The 23,078-nt window shown below is 38.4% G+C and overlaps 1 protein-coding gene across 1 annotated transcript in view; it reads right to left on the bottom strand.

The window, feature by feature from the left end:
* The window catches only part of adgra1b (adhesion G protein-coupled receptor A1b), a 63,693-nt gene extending 40,874 nt beyond the window's left edge, over nt 1-22,819 (bottom strand). The window contains exons 1-12 of the mRNA XM_077613335.1: nt 22,142-22,819; nt 16,428-16,499; nt 12,197-12,268; nt 10,693-10,764; nt 10,434-10,505; nt 10,200-10,363; nt 8,803-9,016; nt 4,079-4,243; nt 2,817-3,036; nt 2,360-2,509; nt 1,594-1,755; nt 1,195-1,413 (exon numbers count right to left, since the gene is read on the bottom strand). Of these exons, the coding sequence (XP_077469461.1) occupies nt 1,195-1,413; nt 1,594-1,755; nt 2,360-2,509; nt 2,817-3,036; nt 4,079-4,243; nt 8,803-9,016; nt 10,200-10,363; nt 10,434-10,505; nt 10,693-10,764; nt 12,197-12,268; nt 16,428-16,499; nt 22,142-22,368 (1,809 nt within the window). The 5' untranslated portion in view covers nt 22,369-22,819. The remainder of the gene's footprint in view (nt 1-1,194; nt 1,414-1,593; nt 1,756-2,359; nt 2,510-2,816; nt 3,037-4,078; nt 4,244-8,802; nt 9,017-10,199; nt 10,364-10,433; nt 10,506-10,692; nt 10,765-12,196; nt 12,269-16,427; nt 16,500-22,141) is intronic.
* Between the last annotated feature and the right edge of the window lie 259 nt (nt 22,820-23,078).

The following is a 23,078-nucleotide window of genomic DNA, read 5'->3' as shown; positions in this document are numbered from 1 at the left end:
CTTTTGTGTCAGCTTTTATGTGTGCCTCCTGTTTGTTTACACAATCCACCTAACCTGACCTTATGATTGATTTACAATGAAATCTTATTCAAGCCCAGTCAGCCATCATCGCTTAATAGGTGTTGTCATGATTAAAACATTGATTAGTTTATGCATTACTACAAATAAGTAGAGCCATTAGTAACTTCATTAATTCAGAACGCCAGTACACCCATCGCTGTGTCTACCAGGAGACAACAGCTTTGCACATTCAGGAGCATTTAAGTAGCACCTCAATGTCTCCCTATATTTAGTCCCCTCAAGGAGGTGATTTTTCAGCCTCCTATTTAAAACGTCCATCTAGAAACATTAAAGAGGGATGTTGGGAATAATTATTGAGTGTTGCATTGTCCTGACCAAGTGTGACTTATAAGCCAGCAGGAACATGCGCACTGAGTTGCATGAACAGCCCTGAGGTAAAATGTAGCAAAGTACTTAAGCTGGTGCCAAAGCACAGAGACATGGCAGTGTCACAAGAGAAGAAGATTAGAGGAGTGGAATAAGCCCAATAGCACAAACATGTCCATTGACTCGGTCTTGGCAGACCAGCGTACTAACAGGCTCTATTATTATTTCAATACTAAGTAACTAGCCATTAAGAAGAATGTTTGAAATGTTATAGATAAATACTACTTACACAAGGGCAGGATTATCTTATTTAACAGCATTTGCTGATAAAGATATTGCTTACTGAAGAGATAAAGTATTTACCATGGGGAATGTCAATGGATGGTGTCTCAAGGAGTGAGCAAATTTAAAGTGACAGCTAAAAAGAATATTCACTGACTCCCAAATAACAATTACACACACATCCCTGCCATCTGTCATGTTCAAAATTGAAACAGGTGTCATAATTTCAGAAGTTTCCATGTTCACAGAGCACATAAGAGTCGCAAACAATGTGTTTATCTTTAAGTCAAATAATTACAAAAATATGCCCTCCCGTGATGTTTTCGTGTAAGATGTCTTGCATTCCCCAAGGAGGGCACAACTTAAGATATTCTATATTAGTTTCCATTACTAAAAATACAATGCATGTATACGTGTTTTGTACACGCTGGTCTGTTGGTCGTTATATGGCTTGAGTTTTCTGACCTGAGGTAGAAATTTCTACTCAAAATCTTAAGAAAGTTAGAGCAGATTTGATTACGTTACCATGCGGAGATGACTGGCTGGTGAGCTTCGATTTATTGTGTCGCATTTAAAGTTGAGGAAGGATTCACCCATGGTATTACTGCCTGAATCCTTGGTAGAATGGGTTTCCAGTCGAGGTGATGCATCATACAGTGGAGGCTGTTGGAGTGCCGTGCAAGACAGACCAAGAAAGTTGGAGGGCCGGATCAGAAAGGCCTCCAGAGCTATGTTAGCGGACACCTGAGAAGAGCGGCAAGAAGATGAATAGATAAAATATGAATATGAATATTTTTTAGGACAGTTGGAATTTTGTATTAAGGGGGCATACTATTAAGCAGGGTAGCTTAAGCGTGAGCTTGCGTCGTTGCAAAAAAACATGATGAACCTCTCACGGTTAGCTTTTTTTTTTTTAAATAATACCTTTGATATAGCCTGATTTTCTGCAGTTAGTGCCACGTCAGCAATGCGTTCAACACACTGAACGATTCGAGTGCATGCTCTTGCTTCATTTTGGGCCATCCAGAGGATACGCTCGTCTACGAGCATCATGTTGCTGGCTATCTCGGATATATAGTCTCCTAGCTGCAGGGACATAAGAAGACATGCATTTCGATCTATACATGCACAAAATTATAATTGAAATGTAAAAAATGGGAATTGGAAATAAAACAGGCTGAGAGATCATTCACACCTACCTATCAAGTCAACAACAGTCACAATTGTGAAGGAATAAACAGTGTGTTCATTCACTATAAAGAGATTTAATTTAGATTAGCAGCTCTGAAGGGTAGTAATTGTGTCCCCAAGATGACAGCTTGCTATTTACTTACTGCACTTTTCATTGTTGCCTCGTTTTACTATTTCTCATTAGACTAACGCATGTGCCCTCCGTTTACCCAGTCTTCAAATAAACCTTAATACTATTTTATCCCCTGTGACCTGTTAGGGTTAATTGGACGCATTAGAGTTAAACTTAGCACTACATGACATTCAATCTGACTAAGGGCCTAAGATTTTCTTTGGCCAAATACACAGGATACGTTCACAACACGTCTTCCTCCTTACATCATACGGTACTGGTCATTCTAGTCAGAAGATACAAATTGTTAGTATCCATTAGTTTAAAAAAAAAAAAAGACAAATGACCTGTGCCACATTACACAGCTGAGTTCAGTGTTCTACTTACTTCTTTGCGCTTCTTTGCCAGCCTGGTCAGTCGCTCGACTAAGTGCGTTACAAAGATGACATCCATTACATCAGTAAAGTGAGCTGCTCTGCTGGTGAAGACCACTAACTGCTCCACCAAAGGTTGGGCATTGCTAGTGTTGATGGTTATCTGTCATCGGACAAATGTTAAAATCCATTACAAAAGAAGAGACAACCATGTATAGATTAAAAATACTATCATCTGAAACACATTTGGAATAAAGTGTAAAACAAACCACCAATACGATGTCACATAAATCACCCTCAACAGTTTCCCTCAAATAATGAACTCTACATATCTAATTAGTTGATTTGGCATTGTGGTATTATGATATAAAATGAGCCATATCGCCTAGCGCTGTGTGGCATCACGATTTCCAAGAACCCCAAACAGATGTTATGCTATATCCTAGTCCGCAAACCTTCCTTATTGATACCTGGGTAAGCTCATGTAGTACACGTGTGAATTCACTGGCATATGGGCACTGAGTGTAGTCTTCTTCATCCCACCGTCCAGTCCGATCACAGCGGCGCCATGCTTTCTTCTCATTATGGCTCGATGGCTGAGGAGCAATGCCCAAAGGGTGAGGGGCGGAACCAAACGTTGCAGGAGCGCAAGGAAAGAAGGCCAAGATTCCTGCAAGAGTCCTGGGCCAGCTGAAATTAAAATATAACTATACATCATCCGAGGAGTTTGGCATCAACGATAATACTGTAAGAATCATAATGCTGAAGATCATCTGCTTTGAAGGCGCCTGATCATTTCCCTACCCTTACTTTCACTACCTGGTCATAAATGGAATTAAAATGGTCCCAAACTAAAAAAAAAGCAGGCCTCATTTTCCAGGCCATTACGTGAGTGCACCAAGAGAGTCAGAGTTTGTGTGCTTATGAAGTTGAGGAGGGTGACAAAGCAAAGAGGCTGACAGCTGCACTTCCACGTGACAAGAGAGGATATAGGCTTTAATGGAGAGTCTTGGTGTACATTTTTTTCATTTAGACAAAAAAGAAAAAAGTCCACCCTGGATGAAAGTAGTAGTTCAGTAAAGGTCAGTCAAGTGAAGTGTCTTATCTGTGTATATTTCTGTATGCAAACGATAGGTTTTGAAACTTTAATATACAGGTTCCCGCCCTCTTCTTTCTTTCTACATACCCGCAAATATCGAGAGTAAGCATTATTTAAATCTATATATGTAAAATTGCTGTGGTTCAGTACAATTCTCTTGTGTCATGAAGAGATCCTGTCTGTCACTTTTTTATACACAACTTCCACCCCCATGCCAACAACTAGTCGGCCGAAAGTAGAAGCTTGTGTTATTGAAGTTCCATTCCAGTCGATGTCTTCACAATGTGTCAGCCACTACATTCGTTTCCTACGTTCTCGAACTTCCCATCACCACAGCCACTTCAGTGGTGGCCAATTAGAGAAATATTTAAATTAGATTCAGTCAACCAAGTGTTAAATTAAAAAAATTCACAAATCTGCAGCTGAGCCCGAATAGACCAAATAAAACAAATGACATTCCAAGCACTTGCAATATAAATTCACATGAAACTAAATAAGTTTACACTTGTCACTTTTCGACAAGATTTACATCTAATGCAGAAATTATCTGCTCACAATAAGCATAATTTTTGGGTAGATAATTTGTTATTGCTCAGATTTCAAGGCAATAGAGCATACTTTTCAGTATCTCACCTGAATTCCCCCTTGTTGTTGGTGACTCGGTCAGCAGGACAGTATGGTGCAGACATCTCCAGGACAACTATCTCCATCTGCCGTGAACTGTTGCCACGGGAACTAGTCACCAGGCATTCCCAGGTGCCGGCAAGGCTCACGTCAATGTTGGTGAGGATGATCTCACTGGTGGAGAAGTAAACAAGGAATCAAAGAAAAATTACTTGACGAACTTTGTCTTTAAAAGTAATAACAGCATATAAGGTACAGACAAATAAAAATATTACCTAATGTTCAAACCTTTTCACCGAATGTGAATGCTTTGTTCATCTTGTTAGGCCCCAAAACAATTTAGATTGTGAGCCTTTTTTGTGTTTTTCCTTTTTAAAGAAATTGATTTCTGTTTAGCTTGGTTAAAACTGGTCCAAGTAAGGCAGGTGGAACAGTAGCAAAAGGGAAACACAATATTTAAAAAATGACGCATCTGGAAGGCTTCCTGGAATCATTATGGCATCTAACTTTAAACTGAAATGAATTAAGTTAGAAATAAATACAGTAGATGGCAAAAGTAAAAATTTCCCACCCACACAACCAGAAGCCTCCCTCTTTTACCTGTTACCATACTGCTGCATCCAACTAAAACAAGCAAAGCTGATGACACAATGTAGCTCAGCATTGGACAGTGTAATTTTCCTACATTATAAGAAAAAGGTCACCCAGATTCATCTGATAATGAAACATGAAGAAATCAGTCACTTGTGAAAAGCTAAAAGAAAAGGCACATTTATCAGCCACTGACCTACATACAGACTAACGCTGCACCACTGCGGTAAAAAGACCCAGTGGACTCATAGGCACATTAGTGCTACCAGCTGATGTTCAAAAAATTGTTTGAATAATGTTGATTTTGAGACAACAGCGTTTCAATTTGTCCTTTTGTCCAATGCAATTTTAAAATCTGGCCCAATTCTCAGTGAAGCTTCAATATACATATAAACTGGGTTCTTCTGCCTGTTGTGTAAACAAACAGCACTCTCTTTCCTGCACAAAATGACTACTACTTAATACTATTTATGCTATACTGATTTTTATTTGCATGACAAAATTTTGTCTATGCTACGGAGGTCAGTGAATTTCCCCATGGTGGATGAATAAGGGTCTATTTTATCAATTTACAGAACGTGTGGGGACTCATACATTGTGCTTCTACAAGAGGTAATACCAATTTAACGACCATATAATATACAAGAGTTGCATCAAAAGTAGAACTGAATTAGATGAATAAGGTTCTCATTCAACCAATCAAGGAACACTAACAAAAACATTACTCTTGCATCTCGGTTCAACTACAAGGTATTAATAATTTTGTCGCTGCATTAATGACTGACTGGCAGGCTAATTTAAAATTGCATTGTCACCTAGAAAATTGATTTGTAAATAATTAACCAAAACAGAAATAGCATGCAAAACGGAAAGAGGATCAATAATGATAAGAACACCGGAGGGAACTGTCGGCATTAGATTCAAATACAGATTGAAAACAAACGGTGTCGAGCAACCTCCAAAAACTGTGACGAAGACACTTTCTTCCACTACAAAAATTCTAATTTGGCTCATTAACTAGCAAGTGTAAGAAAGCAGATTTGCAAAGGCAGGGCACAAAACCCACAGACACATGTAATTCCAGCGGTAATATTCTGCAACCATTTTCTTCCTCATTTTGTACAAGATTACGCCGATTAAAAATGGAAAGGATTAAGAGGGATACAGCCAAAGTATCTGCTGAAGCTAGCCACAGGCTTTTGAAATGTTTGATTAATGAAACATGATTCACAGGATGGTCCCACTGCTACTGCTAGTACAGTTAATACAGGGAGTTTGGCCTGACACCATTACTCAGCAGGAGTCTGGCACACATCGGAGAACCATGTGGCCTCAGGGCTGTTATGTTCACTGAGAGAAATGTAAACAAATCATCTTATCAACGCAGCTGCAGCAGCAAATAACACATGCTAATTCGATGGCACAATGTGAGGACGGAACTGAAGGCTCCAAGAAAGATACCCAAACAATGAGTAAACAAGAAAAGTGTGAACATCACACTTCTGCCTAAATCTATTTCGTGTACACAATTTGTTGACGTCTCATGTGGCCAAACGTAAGACAAACAGAATTGAACACGTACAGTACATTGTTGAGTTTATCTTCGCAGAGGTCACTTCACTGAGACTGTGCAACAGCATGTGTCAAATCTAGACATAGGCCTTAAACCGCGTACTAAATATTATGTATTCAGTCTTCACTGAAGAGACATGTGGAGTGAAGCCTAATGACTCACAGGACATTGATCCAAGGTGACAATCCCCAACAGGTGCAACTGTGACTCATCATTTGTTCACTGTGGTTAAACTAGCATGGAGAGGGACAATGTGTTAAAGAACAGACTTTTTAGATTGAAATGTTTCTCTCTCGAAAAACTCGAATGAAGTAATAATGTCAGAATTCTACCATACTCAGCACATAATTTGAATTGGAACACTGAAGTTAAAATTTGCACAGGCTGACTTTCTGTTTGGACTGATCTGTGTAATAAAGTCCTCACATGTGAAACTTACTTCTGCTCCTTGTGGGTTTTCTGCCGATGGGAAACATTTCAGGTGCCAAGACAAACATGACCTACATGAGCTCCCAGTGGTGGAACAAATTGCATTATTTGTCTTTGCTTGAGGCCAACAATGGGTAAGTGTAAGTAGGCCCGCAGGAGCAATGTTGAAGAATTTAACATGTTTCTCCTATGGCTCCTAAAAATAGTCACCATAGTTAAATTTATTGTACCGATTACAAAATGTTTTTGATCCGATCTAGTGATTAGAAATCAGGGCCGTTTACATCATGTCCAGAGGATTGAATACAGGAGACGGGCGTCAAGGAAGGAAGATGCAAAGCTAAGCTTCTTGGCATGAAAACATCCAGAAGAATAGAGTGATATCGGGCAAGGCTGGTGCACCAATGGAAATAACAACTGTTTTGGGTGGGGCTGAAAGTAATTTCCGTATGTCATGAAACCCTCTGTGCGTCATTTGTGCAAATTCGCTGGACCATTTCTGCCAACTTTTCCATGTTCACAAACATTTTGCCAAGGAGTACATGGATCAAATCTAGACTGTAACGGAATTCGCATATCATCCAAGTCTGAGGGGTGATGACCTTGCCCATTCCCTCAAATATGTCCGTTAGCTTCATGAGTGTCAAAAGTGTGAATATGAATTTTATTTCAGAATTGTTTTCGGTTTTATTTTAATTCATTTATAACTGTGATGAGTCTCTACTAATGAAATGCATGTTTTGTTGTGTTCTATTGGCTCAGCTGAAAGAGTTTTACCTGAGCTGCGGACTCGAAAGCTGTAAAAGCTGGCAAGGTTCCACCATGTGTGTTGTCACACTTTATTTGTCACAACACTGAGGAAACCCATGACAAGTTGCGGCCATGTTTGGCACATAAATTTCCTCGAGCTTTCGTCTGGGTTGACAAGATCGCAAATAAAACACAAACAAAACCGAAAGATGTCATTTCACAAGAGTGATTTGTGATATTCTGATTTTCCTCACACTGTGAGCAGTGCACACCACAGTCATTGAGATTTTGCATGAAAAATTGACTGAATATTACTTGCACAAAGCTGAAATGCTAAATAACAACAGGTGGAAAAAAGTTTTCTTAAAAGTGTCACTTAGATGTGACTGGCTGGTTTAGTTAATTCTTTCTCTCTACACATGGGAGTAATTCGTCATGGGAGACAACACGTCACGCTTACTGGTTTTGGCCAGTTTTTTATGTTCTACGTCACCAAAGGATCAGTCATCGAATTGTTCAAAACAGGCCAACACATAAAATAACTATTGATAGTACGATATTGATTCTATGAGGGAAATTATACACTTAGTTTGATGAAGCAAATACTATAATTAGCTGCCATCCTTGTTGCTTAACTAAGCCATAAAGCATCAGGGTCATTTTAAATGTACAAAACCTGTGTCAGCAGCTCATCAATTTTTATTTTCAAAGAGGCAATTGGTCGTTGGTTGCAGGACGATCTTTAAAAAAAACTACGCAAGGTTTCTACTTTTTTATTACAACAATTATTTTTCAGCATCTGTTACTCTTAACGTCTAAGCAGTAAGATCTACGGGATAGGCTGGAAGGCCAGCCTCTCTCGGGACGGGCTGCAGATTGCGCCGAGATGTTGGCTTACTGCCAAGTCAATTTTTTCCTATCCTTTCAGATCCTTATCAAGGGCGCCAATGACTAAAGTTAAATCCTAGCTACTTTAGATGATTGAGAGATATGGAAGGAAAGGAGGGATGTGTCCGGGTCTTTACATATATTCTGTTTGTTGGCTATGAAGGTGAAATTGCTGTGCTGTAATGTGTTTTTCATTCAAAATAGGGTGGCAGAAGTTCAGTGGATGATCAAGTCATCATATTTCGCTAATGATGGTTACGATCCCGGAGAAACATGAACATCACCTCATCATAGAGTCGTTAGCACATATAATTTTACGTCTTTGCAATGAAAACCACAAACGCAGAGGTGATGAGCAAATGGGGAGCGTCCTTGGCAACATTTGAAATGTTAAATTTACCCATAAAAGGAGTAGGTGGACAACTTTCCATTTAACAGCTCATCAACCTTCAACCAGCTACATTTCTTTCATCCTATAAATCATTCAATTTCTAGCGTGTACCTGGTAAGCAGACAACAGTCATGAAGCAAGGTGTCTTCCACATAAACACCATGGTCCTCTTGCATGGGTACAGCATGGCCATTGTGATGCCAATACAGCTCAACAGAAGGGTCCAAGTAAGTGACAGTGCACTGAAGAGGCAAACGGTCTCCCTGGAAAACCAGCTGCCTCTGGGAAGGGATCAAATGAAAGAGCGGCACCTCTAAAGCTCCATCTAGGAAACGAAGATAGGATAAAACTGCAGGGTCAGCATACTACTGTGTCCGGCATGTCTTCAAGCATCACATGTTTTAAGGGTTAAGTTCTGCATCCTTGTGATGAAAAATAATTTCCTGTCTTTTCTACGTACTTAAGATCTGCAAATGAATGTGATTCTAATTAATTACACCAAGGCACCCTGCCCACAAAGTTGCATTGTGTACAAACAAATCCTGTCAAGGTCAGACTAATCCCTCATCGTTTGCACATGCCGTTGCTGCTCCTGCGTGAGATAAAAATCAGTTGATAAAGGAGGACTGCCTTGACCACTCCTCTGGACTCTCCTTGACTCCCTGCATGTCCATCTTGATGGAAGGTTGTTGTATGATGTGGGCTACTGGAACATTTATAGTATGGTTAGGGGATACTCCCTTATTTCAGTTTGTTCGAATAATAGGAAGCCATGGGAGTGTGAAGCTGTGCACTGCAGACATTCCAGAATCAGAACATGCAGCACATTTTATAAGCATGGTCGTGAACTCACGTGATGGTGGCTGTGTTCCGAGGCCACTGAATGTCCATTTTTATTTATGAACCAGGATTAGCCTCAAGCCTTTCCAGCAAATTGTACCACCTTGGGAATCATTTCCGCGGGTGTTCAATACAGGGCTAGACATTTCTTGGGACCTGCTCCAAACAGCAACACAATCTTTGCCTCCACTTGTATACAATCAATTTTGGATGTTGCTGCCATTTGACAGGAAATTTGATGTAGGATTCATAAAAGTGCCTTATACTTTCAAACATTTAACGTTCAAAGGAGACACAAAAGAGGGGGGTGGTTGAGAAAGGGAAGACTGTGAGTTTAGGGATGTCCCAACTCTATACGAGTTCATGTGTCTACTTAATTCCTCATATGGACCCACTTGCCTAGTTTGGTAATCATAGCATTGAATGCATCTGAAAGCACTCAATGGATCTTGCTTCTGTGCCACATTTAGGCATCTAATTGGTAGGATTTCTCAATATCAGCTACCTTTTCAAACTGTTGGTTGTATTCACCTCTATCGGAACAGATTGGAAAGGCAGTTTGTAATGTTAACTGTAAACACCATCCACCACCACTTTTATACCGAGGAATAAGAAATCCTGTAAAATGTCTGTCTGGATGTATTTCAATCAGAAATGAAGGTACTTACCACATCTGAGTTGCTGTCCACGAAGATTGCGAAACTCCAAGCCATGGAGATGGGTGGGAAACATGCATACTGTGTTGTTGCCAATCCTCACAGAGTTGCTTCGAGTCCACGAGAGAAGCCACTTCAGCTGACAGTCACAGAATAAAGTTTCGGTACCGAAGTGTCTGGTGAGAACAGCAAGTGACAATTGCGATCACTAAGTATAAAATAGAAATATGAATTGCTCTTTCTTACAACACTCGAAGAGCCAAAAGGTGTGTGAAAAGTCCCACAGTCAAAGTGGAGAAGATATTCCCAGACAGATTCCTGTAAGCAGAAAAACAGCTGTCAAACTCACAATTCCCCTACTCAGTTCATCAAAAATCCTAAATGGCTTGAGTGGTGTTGTTATACTTAGGTCTCCAATAGTGCCTAATAATAACTACAATAATGCCTATTAGTAAATAACAATTGCTCCTAAAAAAATAAAAAAAATAACGGAAACATAACTTACACTTTTAAAAGATTGCCCAGATCTAGAAACATTTCAGGGTGGAAGCAACCTATCCTGTTGTTGGACAGGTCCCTGTAGTAGAGAGATAGATTAAGAAAAAAACAACAACAATGTCAAACTTGTATTGTGTGGAGAACAATCAAAGGTCCTTGTACATATGTGTTATTGTGACAAAATCACTTAGCTTTATTGTTGTACATATTAGCAGACTTGGACGTACTTTGGAAATGATTGGCTACGACATCACAATTGGGGAAAGGGCGATGAACTTCACACTTTTTAAGATGTACTTCATATTCAATGGTATGTAATAACTGAATAGAAATGTGTTATCTGTATAATCCTGGTTCTCTTTCAATCAAGTGTTCATGTGTAAGAATTTGGACTATTCTTTTACCCTGCTTTAAATCTCCAGATGCTTCTAATATTTGCCAGAATGTAGCGTGGCCACATGCAAACGACTCAAACTTTATTGTTTTTTAAATGTTTTCTTTTTCTCGGAATATTAGTGTTGGCTAAAATTATAGTACACATAGATGAGGCTAGATGAAACTGCAACTGCATACAGCGGACGGTGAAACAATATAATACGATGCCATTTGCTGCACCCCATCATGCACTTTTACCCATTACCTAACTACTGCCAGTATATCAAACACAAAAAAATGTAGAGGGATTTGTGAGTCAATAGAGCTGTGTCCTCATGCTCTGTAATTAAAGACCAGCTTTGCAGGAACAGCTGCGGGAAAATAAACAGAGCCCTTACAATCACCAGTCGGGGAGCACTTAAATTAACACTTTGCTTTTCCATGAATTTGGGAAGACCTCATACATATACAAGCAAAACTCACCCAAAAATAAGCATCAGTAATTTAAAAAAAAAAAAAAAAAAACACGAGCTTGACCACTTTTTGAATAAACATTTCATGAACAGAAGGTGGGACGAAGACATTGGTGCATAGTATTTGCGTCATAACATATCAAAACCGTTGACCAAGGTCAATGCAATCAAACCATACAATACATTACACCATGTCTTAGAAGAAATAACTGGTCTACTACGTCACAGACAAGTATATTAGGGAAAACAGCTGCAGTAGACACAAAGTCCTTAAAACTGTTAATTACATCAGCCGCAGTAAATGTTTTGTAATCTACAGTGAGGGGCTGCAGCAGAAAAAACAACCCAGAAATTTAAACATTAAGGGCATTCTACCTTACTCATAAGCTTGATGCCTTGAGAGATGATTTGACAAGGAACACAAATTCTTTATATAGGGCAATCCTTTTTAAATCTCCTAAATCTAGTTTATCTTATGACTGTTTCAAATGCTTTCAGTCACCAGAAAATTTACAGAAATTGGTCTCTTGGGAAGGGGAGTGTATATATTTCATTTCATTTTGACTTAGTGATAAGGATAATATATTCATGTAATATGGAAAAACAGAAGGATTCTTCCCTTGTCCCCTAAAGGAGAGTATTACTAGACTTCATAATGCTTACAGTCTCCTCAAAGTCAGCAGACCACGGAAGGCCCAGGGCTCCACTGTGCTTATCAGATTATTCCTCAGATCCCTGAAGAGGACAAACAAGAAGGAGTCAGAGTTAAGGTGGTGATTCAGATGCTGTGAACTCAGGCCCTCTGTGGAAATGTGACTTCACACAAATCATGCATCATGACTTTCTTACAGGTCAGAGAACAACATTTTTCAAGCAGTGGTCAACTGATGAAGGGACTTGCGTAAAGTTGGGAAATAGCAGGTTGTATAAAGATAATCATATTGTAGTATATCGTTAAATGCTGTAGTATCAAACATTGCTCATACATCCAGTTCATATTTTTGAACCGGCCTTAAATTATACTATACCACATACATTGTGTAAATCTAATTTGAGAGACAGTTGTAATAAAATGGTGGAATTTTGGTTCCAAAGTATTTGTTGGTGAGACAGTACAGACAAGTTCCTGGTTGCTTAAATGACTAAAAACAGTCGAGAGGTCATAATACGCAATGTGGTTTCATTCAATGACTTGACATCAACAAACACCAGCAAACTAAAAAACTTCCACACGACCAAAATTCGTCCGTCTTGTTTTCTTAGCTGGCTCATCAACATTTACAAAAGGGTACCGAAGCAGCTCCATGACATAGTAGCCTTTTAGTCCAATTTGGACGATGAACGGGCGGCTCTCATCTCTGCTCTCATCTAAATTGTCTTTGATCGTGTGCAATGTGACACTGAGAGTGATTGCAGGGTGGAAACCCAGAAGTCATCCATTGTGCCTGAAGCACCTTCTTTCATCTTTGACCTGTGTTACCATCCCTCAGGATCTTTGCTGAATTAGCAGATAATATTTTCCATTTCATATGGACCGATTTACTGGAATTGCAAAGGTCAACGCTTTGTGACTACAGACCTGTGTATAGCCGGTCAATTTAAAAGTTTTAAGTACAGTATATTCTATTTCACTACATAATTTGAAATAGTAGTATAGTTTTTAGAATAAGATGCACCAATTCAATACTACTACTACTAATAACAACAACAAAAATATTACTACTAATAATAATAATGAGACAACATATTGTGATTTTTATTATTTAAAACACCAATAAATATGGCAAATAGTGCTTACAATAATGATATTGGATTATACAAAGCATTAAGGTTATTATATATTTTTTAAATTGAACTTGGGAGATGGTTGCTTTTAGATTTCAAATGTATCTATGTTTAGAATATAACTACTATTTTCTTTAATTCTTTTTTTGTGCAGATTATGAGAAAGTGACAGGATCCCATGAGAATTCAGTAATTATTTTAGAGATTAATATAACATTAGGCTAGTGTAGATTTGGCCCTACGCGTTTTGCTGTCTTAATTACTTTTCAGGTCTCAAAAAACAATCTAGATATATACAGAAGGACGAGTTGCAAAGATCAATTATGCCCCAAACTGCAATACATTAATGGAGGAGGATGTGTTATCAGGCTCATTCTCAGGGGTCTTCTTGCTCCATCTAATTGAGACAGCCTGTGCGCTGACATCACCAGTCCTCAAATACATGAATTGGGACACACGTGGCAGGTTGCTTTCTGGATCACTTTAAGAACATAGAACACACAAACATGCACACACATACACACACACACACACACACAATTTAATTTAAGAACATAGAACACACAAACGTAAACATACACACACACACACACTTGCACAAGGACAAAGTCACGATAACAAACGGTAAACCAGACCAGACTACACACCAAGCAGATCCCTAGAATAACAATTCCTTACTATATTTTTCATGTGTGGGCTCAGTGAATATATCACAACATTGATCCAATTATATAAATATACCACTAGATTTGGAAAAGGTCAAGTCTCACATGGAGTAGGCAAACAAAACAGAAGCCTGCTTCAGGCACTTGGGCACTCATCCAAATAGAAAGTGACGCTGAATGATGTATTTGATTGCCCATACACTTAATGAAATGAGACGACGTAATACACTGATTTGAATCACACTAACATTAGGGTGACTCAAAGTCTATAATGCACACAGTAATTTGTTTGCAACAAACAGGACTATATGTCAATGTAATAAAATTTAAAACAGTAAAGGGCATATACTGTACAGAGCAATGTCCATTATCGATTTAAACTGCAAGTACAGACAGCAAGACAACCTTTCTCTAAGACATACATAATATAAGAATTGTAATCACACAATTTATCAGGCAAATTCAGTTTTTTATTGTTTTGCTATTCAATTGTTACACCATCTGACATGAGACTTGATGTAGATAACCTCACGGAGATAGTGGTCACACAATCATAACCAGCAGTACAAAATGGCCTTCAGAGACTCGCTATGTTCTCATCAATCACTTCCACATGCCGGCAGAATACAATTCATTCTTTGGATAGAACAGAAGCTAAAGTTTGCAAACAGACACGTCATCAGGTGTTCAGCAACGAGTTTTCAGAGTGAACAATTTCAAATGCCAGTCCCCAAACCGTAAATCGATTAAAAGACTTCATGCTTTCCATTTACTCACCCTTAGGGTTGCTTTTGGAAAAGTAATAATGATTGTGTGGTCCAAAAGGGGCAGACAAAAACATACAACTTTCTTTTTTAGGATTTTCTTTTTTTTAATTGTGCGAGAAAGAAAAAAGTAAGTTTATCAGTTTTACATACATGTAGATTCTTCAGTTGAACTAAAATAATGAGCTTTGTGTGGTGGGAACCCATGATTAAATAGCAAAATTAACTGACCAGGGAACAGTGACAAGCTTTGTTCATGCTTTGCTACCGTGGGACCCATTTACAGTAACAACTTGGGTCCAGATTAGATGGTGGGGGCTCTGGGCAGGTTCACCCCATTAGCTAATACACAAAGACCTTGGATTGTGCCTCTCTGGCAATAAAATAATTGTAAGTTTAGATTAAACTTGAATAATTTTCCTCAACTGAAATGTGAAGACTAATTGAACACTGTACCAGGATCGACTTTGTGAAAAATGTTTCTGCTCAATCAAGATTGATAGATAGAATTGGCTATTAACTATAATTTCATGAATTTAATTAAAGTATAAGTGAGCACAGAATTTAGAAGACACTTCAGCACCGATGGGAATGCATCAGTCACCCATCTATCTGCCTGTTTGGCAATGTTTCCTGCAAGCCATTTCACGATTGTCTTTTGAATTAAATATTTAATCTACTTTTTTAAAAGATTTCAAATAAAGTCAAAAGATTATCTTGTACGGAGTGTCCATAAAGTCATGTAATAGGCTCCAGCATCCCCACAGCCCTTGTGAGGATAAGTAGTACGAAAATGAATGAATGTTAACACGTCATTAAAACAGTATCATCTTTTACACTAAATATCGCTATCAAAAAATAGTTGCTTTCTGTTCAAGCAACTCAAGAAACGCAAACACAACTGCACGATAAATGTCTCAATCTCTCTCTCACACACACACACGTGTAATGCTGATCCTGTCATGTAGCCAACCGCGCACGAGTCCAATGGGCCAGACCAAGAACCAGTTGGCAGCAACCTGTTCATTGAGCATACCTGGCACGGCATCAATTGCGAAGAAAAATCTATCCAAATGCTCTATCCAGCGGAACACAGAAGCTGAGCGTGCAAAAAGGGACACAATAAAAAGAAAGATCCATAGCGCTTTCTTATATTTCTCATAATTTTCTAGTACACCAAACGGTTGCCTCTATTGTAATTACTGAAAACTATAGGGGTATACCTCCTGTGTTATGTCCTTGTTATCTACAAACGTCAGTGTCACTCTATAACCAGGTAGGGAAGCAGTTCTTGGAGGGCTCCACAGAGGTGAAAGCAATCAATTGCTGACTTCAGTGGGCAGGCATGAGTTGTAGCGCAGTCATCATAGATCTCATCATCAGCCTGAACCTGTGAAGCCGCCTGGGACATTCCATAAAATGTCCTATTCATTTACAAGGTTTGCACACTGTCATTCTGCACTACATTAGACCTTTATCTTATCTATTTTAAGACATTTACTGTAGTAATTGAGGTTAAGCGCTCAGGCTGAAAGGTGAAAACTACTGGCAATCCTCCTGAAAGTTGCACTCCTAATTCCTACTATGTCTTCCTTTTGGCTTTCTACAGCTTGAGTACAATGACAGATATTGGGACTCGAGAGGACAAAACAATAAAGCGAACTTGATTTAAGTACTCACAGTTTTTCCAGAGCTGCCAAGCCATAGAAAGAGCCATTCCTCAACACAGTGATCTTGTTGTTATTCAAATTCCTGTTCAAGGACATAAAATGATTAGAAATAAGGTGACAATGTGGAGAGCACAGGTGTCACAAAACACAACATGTAAGGAGTGTACAAAAATATTGAATTATAATCACGCTAGACAGAATGTGTTGGAAAGCAATGACAATTTAGAACTAAAGAGTTCAGTATGAAGCTGTAACTTGCACTGAATAGGAATTTAAATCACTTTTGAATGACCTAATACAAAACAAAGGTAAAGATACAGTGGTAAATATGTAAACTTGTTATCAGGTCCACAAATGCAAATACTTAAAAGTCAGCAGTAGTATTGAAATTTTGTATGGGTGTATTGATAATTTACTGTGTTATATAACTGTAAACATATTGCAATATTGACATTTCGTCCGGCCCCTAAGGGACAAAAATGTTTCCACTATGTATCTGCAAAGCATTGCAGTCTGCTGTAAAGTAGAAGTTTGTGGACATAACATTTTGCCCAAGACAATTAAATTATATCATTTTGGGAGGTGTGTTAAATTGAAAATGTTTTATGTGCAGCTGACTAACATAAAAACTGATGGCAAGGTATCAGAGGTATAATTCCAAAATAAATCACAAAAGCTATTTAAAGTCCCTTCTCATGTTGATTTATGGGTAGTCGTTGTCTATAAAAGTCCTTAAAGATGATTACATCTATGTCCTTTTGTCTTTCTGTCATGAGTTATTTATCAATTGTGCACTGTGAATACTTCTTACAGCAGTATCCTAACGAAGTCATTTTTGGATTCAACTAAATATTTTGAACCCTAGGCTTAATTTTGCCATTTTGGCTTGTTGTTTCCGATTCACTCTCACTCACTTCACTTCCCTTCCTTCCATCAAAGTACAATCAGTTTGACATCTGTGCGGTTAGAAAATCAATAGCAATCACCTTGAGAGTCCCATGTCTCTGCAAGCAGGGATTTGAAATTGAGGTGACACAGTATCACAACATTACCCAAGTACCTGCTCATCCAATCAGAGCAGAGCTAATTTACATACAATGTGCAGATTAATGAGAGCTCTGGCCTTCTCAAATGCCAGAAAAAAAAGGAACAATAGAAAAAAATAAGACATTTGTTGGGACGCATTAAACTTGTGTACTCAATGTTCTATAGTTTTCAGAAACTTATTTGGGACTATATTTCTGTGTTATTAATGTTGCCGTTTCTTCTTTGTATCACTGTGAAATTTCTTTTGTCAATTGGAGGTGCAAGTGGCTGAGCCAAAAGTCAGAAAGCAACCATTTATATTGCTTTCATTATTGTTGATCCAGACATCAATATCATGCTGGGACCCTGTCACTTCTCTTTTATTTTAACACAATGCTCCTGGACTTAAGACATTTTGAGTTGAAAAATGTCAGCATGAAGTGAAATGGACATGGTGAGACAGTATCATAAGGTTCACAATGTCTTATCCATTTACTGATATTTTATCATTCATTTTCTGAGAAATGACAGCAAATGTATTTACAGTTACTGATGGATTTTGTTAGATAATGAGATAGATTTTTTTGTCACTGGATTGTGTTCTGTGTTCCCTGGACATCCCTCACAGGGACAGGCAACCTCTGTTTGAGCAAACTCAAGCGTGTTATTTGCTGTGTTTGTATGTGTGTATCTGTTTATTCGCCCTTATGTGCCTCATTCTGGCATTTTCTAATGTCTACAAAATAAGTGCAATAACAAAATTGATCATTATGAAAACAGACCACAGACTTCTGGGTATCTGTGCAACTGATCAATTACATTATCAATTATGATCTCTGTGGCATGATGGGGGAGACAATTGTGAGATTATAAGATTTTGGAGACTGCAGCTAACGCATTCTAGCACAAGCTACTGCATACATACTGCAAACAAAAATGATATGTTTATAAGGACATGGATGATCATGTGTAGGCTAACTGCAGCGACACCTAATGTTGAGGTGAATACCTGTCAAGTCTTAAAAATGGGCGTTATATGGAAACAAGTGAGATCTATGCCAGCGCTTCACTTAAACAGAAGCTCAGGCTCCTAATTTGTCCTTGGTACAGCTGGGAGACACACTGTGTGGTCTGACTGAAATGTAGCTAATCTAGAAGAGAGCCTGGCGGCCATGCACCAGAGACATCCAGCTGTATTATTACACAAGAGCCCAAACCAAAATAGCAACCGACACCATCCACACCAACAATCATAAGCATCAAGTGGATCCGAGATCACAATGTTAACTATTACAAACATTTTGATCCGCTGGCCTCAAGGTTTTGGGACACTTTTCTTCAACCAGTCAAGTGTTGTGTTATTCTAAAAGATGAAGTTACGAGCCATAGCCAATGAAAACAACATATTTTACATTGACTAATGCTGACCTATGATGGGAAACTGACATTGGTTCAGGGGTTACCTACCAGAAGTAATATATATTGCCAGACCCTTATAGTCTATACATGATAGTGAGGTACATCTGCCTGGGATTCAACCAATGAAAACTGGAATGGGAATTCCGAAGTTGTTTATTCAAGTGCTAGAGAATGAGCCAACGGGGAATTTAGCAGAATAAGGTGACTTCTTTTGACTGATTAACCCCATTCTGGCATGCATTAGAGAAGTACTCCCTACTGTCTTCCAAAGTTCCAACTTCTTTCTCAAAAAGTGGAAGCTTTTCTTGTAAAACCATAAGGTCATCATTCTGATGCATCCCTAAATCTAAAGCACTTAAAGTTCCTTTTTTTAACAGCAGACTTTTTTTAATCAAGGAATGAAGAAGGCAATGGCAGGGAAACAATTTAAACATTAAAAAGTCAGGTTCTAACATAGATTTCTATATTATAAAGTAAAGAACATGTATGCTTTACAATTAGCCAAAACTACGAAGCAGAAGAAGATTGGTAGTCACTTGGATATCATAAATAATTCAAACCTGAGCCAGATGTTTAAAGTGGAATCTTTAGAGCACAATTATTGCAATGCAGCTCCTTCTAGGTGGTTGCATCATTGTCCATTTTACTTTGCTAGGAAATGTGCTAGAGTATTGCAGGAACATAGGGATCCTTATTTATACTACAGATTTTTCCTTTTTATCATAAAGCCAGCTCAAAGCCAGTCTGATCTTTGGTGGTCACAGTTACTGGTTGATGTTTTTTTCTCATACAAAACTGTTTCTCAGTTGGATCAAGGTTGAAATGACTTGAGAAATCTGATTTTCTTCCTGTGTCCACCACTTTATTAATTCATTGCCTAGAAAAATGGCATTAATTTAAATTAGTGTTAGCACAATGTGTACTCCAGATGCATTAATATGAGAACATCCACAAAAAATGACTCAGGCTGAGAACATCAATGCTATCTGCAACTGATTGACAGTACATATAGCGTACAAACAGAATAAGACACTGAAAAATGTATCATTTGTATGCATAAGCTAATGTCAACAGAAAAGCAATATACAGGAATAGGCAGAATTGCAGAGGAAGTTTTTACTCAGATAGAGTCAAGGTTCAAACAAAACAAATGAGCCAGACTTGCTTATTCCACAAATATTTTTGACAAAATTCTGGAAGCATATGTGGAAATTATTTGCTCTAAGTTTCTGGTTTGTGCTGAAACTATATGTAAAGTGTACATATTTCACTTGATCGGTGTTCTTATGAATGCATTGTCTCTGAATTTACACAAAGAAATAACGTAGATTCATGTGGTATGTTGTGTGCATCAGTGAAATATTGTATTTGAATTACCTAGAAGTCTAAAGGGCACAAACAGAGTAATAAAGAAAATAAAAGTGTTGGGGGGCAATAAGCAAAACTATATTTTTAGAATGCAATAAGAAGAGAGAAACAGAAAGCTATTTAAGGTAACAATTGTTGGGGGAAGAGAGGCCTCTGCAGTGGTTGTTTACACAAATCATGCAATTCTTATCTCCTTTCATATGAATGAGGACAATATGGCAAATAGTCTACCTACGTGCAAGGGCATAATTTAAGGGAAACATTATGCATTTTTAAAATGCTTCCTAGGAGTCCCAATAACATTTCTGTGACGTCCTTGAGAAATATGCAAAGTATCAAGAATTACAGCAAAATCTATCAACTAATTTCTTGCTTTTCTTAAGCCTTTTTCAACCTGCCCGTTTGTGCACTCAATGAGGAAAGATTTTGACAGGCGCTTTACTGTAGAGTCCATTTTGGGTGTAAGTCTACAACAGAACAAATGGAGAGATATTTGTAAGTTTTGTAGGACTGCCTACACCAGACATTGGTATGTGAAAACTTCCCTGGATATCGGTGTTTATTTGTGCGGTGCATCCAAACAAAAGAGTGAGGAGGGAGGCCAGTTCAGCCTGACAAAAGGTCACATTTCCGAGCGCAGGAAAACTGCTTCCTGGCCAGCCAGAGCAACTCACCAAAGAATATGGCTGAACCATGACGCAACTCCATTAAAACATCCCTAGTTTACCTAAAGATGTCTACCAGAGAAGTCACTTCCAACCTTCCAAAGGTATGTAAGTGCAGTATCTTTTATTATTATTATTTATCAATAAGTGCCTCTTTAAAAATCTTATTTCCTCCATCCCTGCAATACACAAAAAAACCACTTTGACAAATTCAAAATACAGAATACAGGCCTTAACCAGTTCCCACTTAGAAGAACAAAAGCCCCTCTGCCTACAGAAAACTCAAAAATTAAATACATCACACTAAGTAGCGTGCAACCATTATTCAAGTGCACTCGCAGTTTAGAATAAGTGGTCGGCTGTAATTTGTCAATACATTTTGCATTTAATATTTGCTTTAACTAGTTGAAAGCACTACACACTTCTAAATAAATGAAAATATCTTTAAGTAGGGAAGTAAGTCAGTCCACCTGCAGAGAGGCAAGGAACATTATTAACCCCCCAAAGTGTACAGAGTGCTATTTCATCAACAGGAGAGAAGGCAGGAATACTAAGGAATGGTTCTCAGCATAGCAATTAAAGTGTAACATGAATATTTGAATAACTTGTCGTAAGACGCATATGATAGTTAAAAGCCAAAGCCAGAGGCCGCTTAAATTTGAGAAAACATATTTTATTGTTAATGTGAAGAAAAAAAAGAATGTTTTTTACTTTTGTTTGAAAAATGTTAGAGCAGAGAACAGATAATATGTGGCCATGTTACATTTTATCAACTCGATACCTGCCATATTTTCATATCCAGAGGGAATTACAAAAATGCTCATTGATGATGTCATGGCGAAAACCCTTATTCACCCTTCATTTCATTTTCTTAAATTATGATTGTGATTTTAAAAGTCACAAGTTGACAACAATCACGTTTATAACCATTCAAAGTCACATTGTTCTCAATGAAAATTCTATTTTCTATTAGTATCTAGCATGTTTGAGGCATTCAAGCTCAGTGTAAAACAAGTTTCAAATGCAATATGGCTTTATATTTCTTTTCAGAGAGTATATCATTACACATTTAGTTGTTTTCATCTCCATACTTTGGCAGGAACCTCAAATATGATTTGTGCAGCATTGATTAAAAAAATATTTACAGTAAATCATCCCATTGTCCATTTAATTCATCCATGATTTACCATAGCAAAGATTACACCTACTGATGAGCTGTAAACTGTAGATTTCTCATTATACTTACAGTGATATGGTTCTGTTGGGTAGAAAGCTGGGGTGCAGTGTTTCCAACAGGTCCACATCATCACACGCAACTTTGACCCGGACGTGCAATCCTCTCAGTTCTTTGGACCTCTCGGCCGAACACTGACAGTTGTCCACGAAGAGATCCGGACAGTTTCTGTTGGCCACGTTGAAATCCAAAAGCCCGAGCATGGCACACAGTAAATTCAGAATCCTCATGACGTTCATGTGTCAAGTGATGTCCTCCCAGCTTGTCGTTCGAATCATTTCACATGGGCTCGGTTTCAAGTCCAGCCTTTTAAACCGCGATGTCCGACAATGTCATTTCCACAAGTAGCAAACTGCCGGTGCTACTTTTTTTTCTTCAAAAGCGAAACCGCTGCGCGACTTGACACTTGGATTTTTAATATTCTTCCAATCTCCACCTTCGAATCTTCTCCTGACATGCGCCATGCGTAATATAAACTTCTCATGACGCGATCTAGAAGTTTTGAGAAACTTTGGTGCGCGCTTAACCTCAGTGTTTACCAACACATTTTATCTGAAATAATAAAAAAAGAGGGGGAAAAAACTCCAAACTTTTCTTATTCGCTGCTCCCAGACGCTTCTGCCTGCATGTCCACAAAGTCCCTCCCAGTCAGCTGGGCTTCAACTGGGATTCAACTGGGAATCGGAATTTCTCTGTATCTAAGGTCACGTGACACGTCATCAGTCCTCAAAGAAGTGCACTCCTGGGAAATTCAGTTTATGATGGTTTCTTTCTGTGCCAGCAAAACCAGTACCAAAACACACCCCCACACACGTTCACATACACACAGACAGCAAGGTTCTGCAGGATTTGTTGTGTTTTTGCACTTGTCTTGTAGGTTCAGAAACCAGCATTTGGTAGTTTTATTAGTAGGGATATATTCACGTAATTCTAACAATCTGGCGTAAAA

The sequence above is a fragment of the Stigmatopora argus genome, chromosome 11, assembly GCF_051989625.1.
Source record: "Stigmatopora argus isolate UIUO_Sarg chromosome 11, RoL_Sarg_1.0, whole genome shotgun sequence".
Lineage (NCBI taxonomy): Eukaryota > Metazoa > Chordata > Actinopteri > Syngnathiformes > Syngnathidae > Stigmatopora > Stigmatopora argus.
Note: the sequence above shows the minus strand (reverse complement) of the source record. Positions and strands in the feature narration are given on the sequence as shown.